The sequence below is a fragment of the Genypterus blacodes genome, unplaced genomic scaffold (assembly GCF_046128005.1).
Source record: "Genypterus blacodes isolate CSIRO-AG114 ecotype Tasmania unplaced genomic scaffold, CSIRO-AGI_Gbla_v1 ptg000039l_1, whole genome shotgun sequence".
In the NCBI taxonomy this organism is placed as follows: Eukaryota; Metazoa; Chordata; class Actinopteri; order Ophidiiformes; family Ophidiidae; genus Genypterus; species Genypterus blacodes.
In genome coordinates, this window is record NW_027466852.1 from 2,317,926 (window position 1) to 2,327,732 (window position 9,807).

The 9,807-nt window shown below is 43.5% G+C and overlaps 1 protein-coding gene across 1 annotated transcript; it reads right to left on the reverse strand.

The window, feature by feature from the left end:
- Nucleotides 1–283: 283 nt before the first annotated feature.
- Nucleotides 284–2,297, reverse strand: foxe1 (forkhead box E1). Its single transcript, XM_076147858.1, has one exon. The coding sequence runs from the start codon at nt 1,932–1,934 to the stop codon at nt 858–860; it is 1,077 nt and encodes a 358-aa protein (XP_076003973.1). The 5' UTR covers nt 1,935–2,297; the 3' UTR covers nt 284–857.
- Between the last annotated feature and the right edge of the window lie 7,510 nt (nt 2,298–9,807).

Here is a 9,807-nt window from a genome sequence, read left to right on the forward strand (position 1 = left end):
GTTATCTTAAGTGCAGCTGCTTGTCTAACTGCTGCGTCGATGTCTGGTCTTGATAATGGAGGCCGCCTGGTCATGGTGACTGCTAATGCTGCGGCTCCAGACATCACTTCAAACCAGCTGAGCTGAAACCGTGAAGAAAGCAGAGCCAGCAAAGCAGATTTAAGGCAAAACTCATTTTTTGGGGTGGAAAATGGTGCAAGTTTGATTTTTAAGTAATAGAAATCCATTTTATTATTTGTTATACATGAATAATAAATAATCCTTTAAATCTTGAACAAATGTGCTTAGTAGTTCTGCATTTATTTCCAATAAGGCCATATATGCATTATCATCTAGCAACCAAAACATGCAAAAGTATTCAAGCATATGTTCTTCATACAAGCCACTTATGACAAAGCCTATGAAGCACAATAATTTACGCAAATAAGTTTAATTGAAATTACCAATAATGTAAAGATTATAGTTGTACATTCAGTTCATCACTAACAGAAGCTGCAGGGCATCAGCGCAATCTCACACTAAAACAAACCATAAACAGGTCCTGACCTTTAAAATCCAAGTTTCTAGAATATATTTAATAGTAAATTACAGTCACTAAGGAAAACGTTTGTGTTGTCACTGTTGTAAAGTATACAGGATGTAGCACATCACAAACATTATGGGAGGTATTTGACCCTCGTAAGGTTTAGTCCTCATCAATAAATGTTTCTGACAAACAAAAATCACCCATTGCAAACCAACTGTGCGCAGAAATGTTTACTTTTCTCACCGCCCTCAAGTCTCTGTTGTTGTGGTTACGAGTTCTTGTTCTGCTGTTCTGCTGTTCTTCTACCTTCTCCTGCACACACTCATTTAACTCAAATAGCAGAGACAAACCTGTCCATATTCCCTGGGTATGTGGGGTGTCTCAGGTAACCTCCAGTGTTGGCAATAGGACCTGCGGCACCATTATACTGGGAGAAAGAGCCGATCTGCACTGGGGAGACTCTGCCGTAATGGTCTATGGTCTCCACAGACCCCGGGGCAGAGGCATGGAGGCGTCCTGTTGCTCCATAGCCCTGGGTGTGGCCCTGTCCGTATGAGCCCTGAGTGCCGTGGTGGTGATGTGGGTGGCTGTTTGGCCCGGAGTAGGTGAACCCGGCGTGAGTGGAGGTGCGGGGCGGCATGGCGCCTCCGCACGGTTGCCCCTGGAAGCCCGAAGCGCCCAGACTGCAGGGACTCGTTCCGTTCGGGAGCCCCTCGGGGCTGAAGTTCCGACTGGGCTGTTGCATCACCTCTGGCCCCTGAGTCGGGTGTCCTATGAGGTTATTGATGCTGAACATGCGGGTCTGTCCATGTCCGAAGCCAGGAGGCGATGATGAGGGGTAGTAGGCAGAGGACAGCTGCTGCCCGTAGGATGGACTTACTGTCATGTTGGGGTAGACTGAGTTGGTATAAGCTGCAGATCTGGCAATCTGGACAGGAGAGAACACGGGCGTCTCGTGGACATATGAGGCGTAGGTGCTAAAGTCGCAGCGCTTGAACCTCTTCCTGCGCCTCAGGAAACTGCCGCTCTCGAACATGTCCTCAGCGTTTGGATCCAAGGCCCAGTAGTTGCCCTTCCCGGGCCGACCCGGTTCCCGAGGGATCTTGATAAAACAATCATTGAGAGTTAAGTTATGGCGGATGGAGTTCTGCCATTTCTTTGAATTGTCTCTGTAGAAGGGGAAGCGCTCCGTGATGAACTTGTAGATGCCTCCCAAAGTCAACTTGCGGTCTGGGGAATTGGCGATGGCCATGGAGATGAGAGCGATGTAGCTGTAGGGAGGCTTCCCTCGCTGCAGAGGTCTCTTTCTCCTCCGGCCACGAGGTTGATCCTCTGTTTGCAGCGGAGGGTTGGACGTGGCCAAGGAGCTGTCCGCCGGAGAATCTTTCTCCACTTTGACCACTGGCATTGTCCTCCAAAATTCCTGATATTCCCAGAGCAAAAACCAGAGACCAGAGACGAGCGAACTCGGTGTAAACGCTGCACAGTGTCGCTAACTTCCACAGCCGGAGGAATTAGATCACAGCTTACACAGGGAAATGCAGAGGAAGAGGTTTGCACGATACACAATCATGCCACAAAGTTCACATTTGCCGTAACAAACTCACTGTTCTCAGAGTTCCCAGCAGTTCTTCAAATGCGAAAAGTTGTTGAAAGTCTTTCCAAGAGATGAAGCTTCGCGGATAAATGTTTTGGTCTTAGTCCCAGAGCGAGCTGTCACGACAAGTTGACAAGTCAGAGTGTGAGAGTGCCATGCGTTCTTCAAGGTGTGTGTGAGAATGAGTCACTTAGTTACCTGCGGAGTGTATTACGTCCACACAGCACCTCAGGGGCCACACCTCCCCTATACATCACATGCTCTTAGCATACTTCAGCTTGATAGAGGTCTATTGTTTGCGTTCTACAAGGCACATACTTCTTGGAAATTTCTCTTTCAAGTGTTTTGACGTTTCTGTTCCCTATATTTCACCATTTATTTCACTGATCGACATTATGAGTCATAGTGCTTTTCTGCCGAGCTGAACATTTGAGGGCAGAGGTGGATTGTTTTGGATTGTTTTTCAGTAAAAACGCCTTTTCTGTCATCGTTTTTCGTCGTCTTGCATCCGTCAGATCTGAGCCTTACTGGACCTCTTTAATGTTAACGACCAGAGCATTCAAAACACACAATTCTTCCCTGTTAATATTCAAATTCCCCTCTAAAGGAGACCTCATTGTATTTTCAAAAATCCAAAATGGTCCATGTTGTTTTGCCGTTTAACACTAAAAGACCTCTTTAGTGGTAAGTTAACCTACGTGTTGTTTTTTCTGCGTTGCTTCCTTGTTTGTTTAGTGCCAGTGGTTGGACAAGCCAGCTGTGTCAAGAGATGTAAATAATGTCCAGACAAAGCCCGTCCTGTGATTGCAGCATGCAAAATATAGACCATCATCGTGATCCCTGGATGCAACCCGAGAGACAGGAATAACCAACTTGGACGACACGGCCAATGTTTGAACGCAGGTTCCCTCAAGTGGTTGGTTGATTGTTTAACACGTTTCAAAGCTCTTGAAGACATTTAATCTGGTGTCCATTTCAGACGGCATCACATGCACATATTTGATTTTAAACAAACTATCTCATTCCTGGAGAGTAATCAGCGAAAGTGAAAGCTTGAACGCGATAAAATTTCATTGACACCAGAAATGAAGAGCTGACGCCCTCTGAGCAGTCCCTGTGGTATGTAGTCAGGGGACTCCAGAGGCCTGAGTGTGTGTGTGTGTGCGTGTGTGGGGTTCACCGCCTAATCCTAAAAACAAACAGAAAAAGCAGGGCTACACCACTCAGCCCTGAGCAGGGTTAACGCTGTGTCACAGCACGAGCCTGCAGAGGGGAGAGAGAGGGTTTCTGCCTGATGAAAGGTTGACTCCTGTTGGGTGGGGAGGGGGGAGGGGGAGGGGGGGCCTGGGCGTGGGGGCACGTGGCACCCTACAGTAAGTGATGGGTGCCTCTTCAGGTTCCCATGTGATGCCACATACCTGTCAGCTGTGGCAGAGCCTCCCCTGAGCCCGATTCCTCCGTTGTTTCCATTGAACGCGGCTCAGGTGACGACGGAGGCCGTCAGCTGAAACGTTACGGCTTCAGCGTTGAGCAATGAGTGATGTGATGTGATGTCTGTCATGGCAGAGGAGAGGCGCTGCTCTCCACTCAGGGAGGCTGAGTTAGTCAAATCTAAGCTCCATGGAGTTGTTTAGACGTAATGATCGGAGCCTTTTAGCTACTTTAACCCTCCAGTTACTGTTGCTGTCATAGTTACTGGCTCCTAATGTTGAATTGTGGGCAAACTACGACTACATTCATAATCGATGAGCAAACTGTGATTTGCACAAGCTTGTACATTAACATACTGTAGTATGAGAGCGTGTGTGTGTGTGTATACAGTATGCAAAGCTGGCTGACAGAAGCAAACATCCCACTGGATCCTGACATATTTTCCGCTAAACAACGTAATGTGCCACAATAATCTTTAGGAGAAGATGAAGATGCTCGTATTATCAATTTAGGAACACATTTTCACACAGTCAGAATTTAATTTTAATAAGTGTGATTGTGATTAGATAAGAAAATAAAAAAAAACACACACAAAAACATTGAAATATATCCTAAAATGCCCTGGTGTTCTTCAGCATGTTGGCTTGTCTAAACTTGTTATAAAAAGGTTTTGAGGATTTTCTGTATTTTTTCACTTCACTGTCTGGATATAAGTCAACATTTCATTTGTAAGTTGAGAAAATAAGCTCTCAATGTTTGAAGAGCGAGTTCATGCAGTTGTCAAGAAGCTCAATTTATCTAAACAATACTAAGAGTTCTTAAGTTTGTAGTTAATATAAAAACAAATTGGCTGCGGCCGTGTATAATTTCTGGGTTTAGTCCTGCTGGTTGTTTGTGGTCCGACTTAGACGGTGTCTTAACATTGAATTTCAGCTTAAGACGCAATGTCAATACAATTAATTCTGTATTAGAGAAAGTATTCGTGTTCACATTACTGTAATGGTGTTTGATTGTGTGGTTACTGAAGTCGCTTGTGACAGATGTGATGGCTTGGGTTGGACCTCACCCTTCACTTCTTATGCTCCGTGGCACAGAACAATCATTTCTCATGTCCTCCTTGTTGCCCGAGCTCAAACTCATAGCCGTCGTAGTTTGCTTATGTGTCACAGTTTGGCTCCCGCACAGCATTAAATGATAATATTTGTTCGTGATCCTTTTATCTTGGTGTTTGTGCTGGATTAAAAATGGATGAAAAAAATGGATTAAAAATGACAGTTCCTGGAGAAAGGGGACCTCAGTGTCAGCACGTTGGATACACTTCTATAAGTCGCTCATGTGCTTTAGGGTGTCAAATCATTCTTATATAAATGATAACATTCGTTTTCATTCATCTACTGGGAGCAAACAAGACTCTTTGGGTTTTGGTCTGAACTACAACACAAAACCTCACCACACAAAGCCTGGTGATCAAGCTCATGAATCAGCCGGTTGAAGCCAAAACTCTGATATAAAGGATCAATTTTAAAACATAAACGTGGTTGACAAATACTGATTGGTGCAGCATGTGCAGCTATTATTTAGTCGCTTCAAAATAAAGTGCTTTCGATGACATATTAGTTATTTGAAGCTTTTAATCTGCCGTCTTCCTGGTAAAGTGCTCTCACCCTGTCCTCTCACCATGGCTGAGTATACGTTAGGGGCCTCTGAGGGCCCTGGAGCCATGCACCGATGCTGCTGTGAGAGGCCTCCACCTGTCCGTCACACTGCAGTGTGGAGACGCAAATGATGGCTGGAGGCCCAGACAGCTGCACGGCAGAGCAGAGCTGCAGCCAACGCAAATGAAGAGCCCTTCACTTTGTGTGTCACATATACTGCTGGCTGTGCCAAAGAGAAACGGCTTTCTGCAAACAAAGACAAACAAATTAGCCATTTGAATTTGAACACTCTTGACCATGTGAAGGCTCAAATCTATACAGGGTGTGTGTGTGTATGTGTGTGTGCGTGTGTGTGTGTGAGAGACTTTAGAGCAGATGCAGGTTGAAAACAATGTGCAGAGTGTAATGGGGAGAGAAGGAGAGGAGAAGGACAAAGGTTTGATTCTATGTCACCAAAATGTGTAATAAGAGGAAGTGTGTGTTTTCATTTCTTTGCTTTGGACTGAAAACATTAAACAGACAAAAATCCGTACAGCTTTTGTGGTGTGATTTATATTGAATCATTCATGAACACGTGCAAATGAAGCAACACGTTATTAACACTGAACACGTCTGCCCTTCTTTTTAGGTGGATTTTAGGTTATAAACAATATTTCACAGCAATAGAAACGTGTGCAGGTATTGTTTAGACTACAAACCTTTTTGAGGGAAAATAATTTTAAGTTTGTAGATTTTGAGAAAATTAGCGAAAAAAAAAGTTTTAGCTTGAGTTAGGAATCAGATGTTTTTTGCAAATGATAGAAAATAAAAGTCTGGTTACAGCTATTGAAGACAATGATGTCATTTCTGAAAGAATTCAAGGTAAAACTATAAATCATCTCTCAAGTCATATAATCACTTATACAAGTGATCCATTTTAAAATGTCCATCTATTCTATATCTGTAGAACATTTTAACAATATAGAAACTATGGTGTTGACACTTTTTCCACCAAAAAAAAAATGTATTTATCTATTTTTCTCTCCTTCTTTTACAGGCAAAATAATGTCTTTTTCTTTTTAAATGTCTATTTTGAGCCATTAAGTCATTCAGTTATTCATTTCAGTATTATTTTTTTTTTTAATCTAACATGCCTCCTCTTTAGCAATGGACATCTCATTTTAGGGTGAAATGTTGCATTGGGTACGTGTGAGTGTTTGTGTGTGTGTGTGTGTGTGTGTGTGTGTGTGTGCGTGCGCTCACTCAGCCAGGCCACTATGGAGCAAGTGAGGACTTCTTGTTTGCATTAGCAGCTGCAGGAGCTTGGTGAGGATGCAAAGTCTTGATGGTTGACTGACTCCAAACCTGGGCCAGTTTACATAACTGAAGCACTGCACTGCCCAGGGGCCTGCCGTTAAATCACTGTGTGTGTGTGTGTGTGTGTGTGTGTGTGTGTGTGTGTGTGTGTGTGTGTGTGTGTGTGTGTATGTGTGTGTGTGTGGGTGCGCGCGTGCATGTGTGTATATTCTTCCCCAAACTCCCCCGGACACTGACCAAATTGTAGTATAACAAACGTGACAGTAAGAAAGACATTTTTAGAGAGTTTAGTTTGGGTTACAGGCTATGCTTTCCTCCTCAAAACACATCTATGGAGTTTGTGTGTGTGTTGCAGTACATTATTAGCAGTAGAGTTAGTAGTTTTACAACTCGGAGCAACAATCACTCGAACTGTGTTTATGTAAGTTCACACCCATTGCGGCTTTTAAAAATCCGCCCCTCAGCCACATCGCCTCTATGAGTCAACAAACATGACACTGATATTGACTCTTGTCATTTCTAAGTTATTCCCACTGAAAGAGTCAACACGTATTCAATCTTAAAGCAGGAGGAAGAGTCCATAAAGTTAATCATGACGTTACAATTTGAGCAAGACAGGAAAAAAGTCACTTTATATTTTTAGATCCTTTTATCTTCATGAGAAAATAACATAGAAAACAAAGATAATAAGGTACACAGAAGCCACAGCGGTTACCAGGGATTGATGCTTATTGATGAATAAGTGTCAGTCAAACAATTTAAAGTAGATAATGACAGGTTGTCTGAGCGTAATGAGCTCCACTATGACTCACGGCACGATGACTGAGCCGCCTGATGAATCCTTCCTGAGTTATTGTGTATCAGCTACAACATGGCTCAAAACCAATAAACAATTTCTGCGGCCTAGTTGCAACAGTTATTGTCCCCTTAAGTGAAATGTTTGAGTTGTAAGATCCTGTGTAGTTCCTTTTGTAACTGCACAGAATGTTGTGCAGCTCACGACGACAAGTGAAAGTGTAATATTTAGTGTACGAAAGTAGCTGAGATGTATTTATTCTCAGCATTTGGAGCCAATTTGTGGCAGTGCAAATGTTTTATACCACAACTGCATCCATCCATTATGTCGTCGTGTTTAACGATTTTGCGGATATTTTGGGACAAATGCTGAGTAACTTGACCCACTTTTGTAGCAGTGTTAGTTCGGAGTCAAAGTCCTGTTTGCATACATTTGTCTGCCTGTAGCTTATAGCAACAAAAAAGGGGGGAAAACACGGAGTAAAACACAATAAATATTTGTGTTGTTTATTTACACGGCAATTTTCTGTGCTTTAAAGCTACGATTACAAAAGAGAAGAGAATAGAAAGGGAAATAGAACCAAGAACGAAACCATCACGTCAAAATAAAAACCTTAACATGTTAAAACTAATAGAAAATTGAAACACGCTTTTATTTGGGATTAGGCTGATAAAATGTAAATAACCAATTTATTAGGATTCATTTTTCATTGTGGATTAAGATTCTCTCTCTTTCTCTGTCTGTCTGGCACACAAATGCACGCACACACACTGATCTGAGTATGAGTCAAGCTTTACATGGCACACACACACACACACACACACACACACACACGCACGCACACTCGGCGCACACTCTCTTTGCTGCAATTATAGCCACGGCTGGTTGCAAACGTCAGTGGCATCTGTGTCAGTTGAGTTCTGAGTGGATCTGTGTGTGTCAACACCTCATAGATGTCTCAGCCTGCCAGAGCCCAGCAGCCGCTCACAGCAGCATTTTTACCCCTGCCTGCACCTGAATGGAAACTCAGTTGCACAATGGGACGGCACGTTAGGATGGTTACAGCACTCAGACGCCATACTCCTTATTTTGTTCTACTTCATTAACAAGGATTCATTTCTCTGTGTGTGTGTGTGTGTGTGTGTGTGTGTGTGTCTGACAGACCGCAGGGAGAAAGGGGAGAGTCACAGTTACCACACAGAGTTCTTCTGTATTTCCCATGAAATAGAGCTATTTGCTTTTCTCTGGGTTGTGTGTGTGTGTGTGTGTGTGTGTGTGTGTGTGTGTGTGTGTGTGTGTAAAGTCTATTCTCTCAGCATGGGCACGTAATGGCACGCAGTTCACTTTACACGTGAGGAGCTCCGTTGATTTCTAAGAAAGAGCAGAACCTGACTCAAGCTGAGAGCAGCTCCTCTTACAGGCAGAGCAACAAGGCCACAAAAGCGCACGCCTCACCCAAGGCCGAGTAGTTATTACGCCACCGTCAGGTTCGATTGATTGTTTAATTAGTTGCGTGCCCCACATTTGGCTGCAGTAACACTAACACATTCATTAGAAACAGCAGGTTTTGAAGAATGAGCCACGCCCACACAAATTAGGAGGCAAATGATAGCAAAATGAAAGGAAATATCAAAAATGAATGGTTTAGCTTTTGTGTGGCTTGGTTCAGACGTTCTTTCATGTAAAAGTTTGTGACAACTGATGCAAAATCGCAGGAGGAGACGAACACAAACAACAACCCCATGATGGTTCGAAATCTAGTTGGGCGCTCATGGGTGTGGCCTATTGGGCTGAACCCACTGAATCCAGGGGAACATCTTTTGTTAGAGGACAAAAACATAAAAAAGTGGCTACTATAGCAGCACCATAAGCACCGAAATGTCTCTCTCTGTCCTTAATGTTTAGAGACGTCCTGGTCAAAGGCGCCGCGATTGTTCCACTAGCGCACAACGAGGCTTTTGTGTGTCGTTTGTGACAAGCTTTCACCGCTGCCTAAATCCTGTGATTCCTAAGCAGGAAGACACAGGCACTCACACTCACATCCACACACGTATCCCTGAGTACAGGCGTGTGTTTTCTCAGCTGTCAAACCCCTGACACGTCTCCTTGAGCTTGGCACATGAAGGGCTTTGGCTCCCGCAGACGAAGGTTTGTCAGGATGTGAAGTGGAACCTGTTCAATAATCATATAGGGGCAGATGATTGAGATCATGTAATTGCAATATAAACAACAAGTCGGTTCTGTTCAACGGCAATGGCGTGCACACACACACGTGCACTCATCGACTCGTGCTGTTTGCATTTCAGCACGAACTTCGAAATACAGTGTTTAAAGTGAGAAGTTTCCTCCATTATTTTCTGTTTTGTGCCATTTTGACTAGATTGTGAATTTACAGCAGTGCCGAGGAGAATGGGAGGATTTAAGCAGCTTTACATTAAAGTAAGAATGTTTTTATGTATTTTCCACCTGAATTTGTGTCTTTAACATGGGAGGTTTTATTTACACC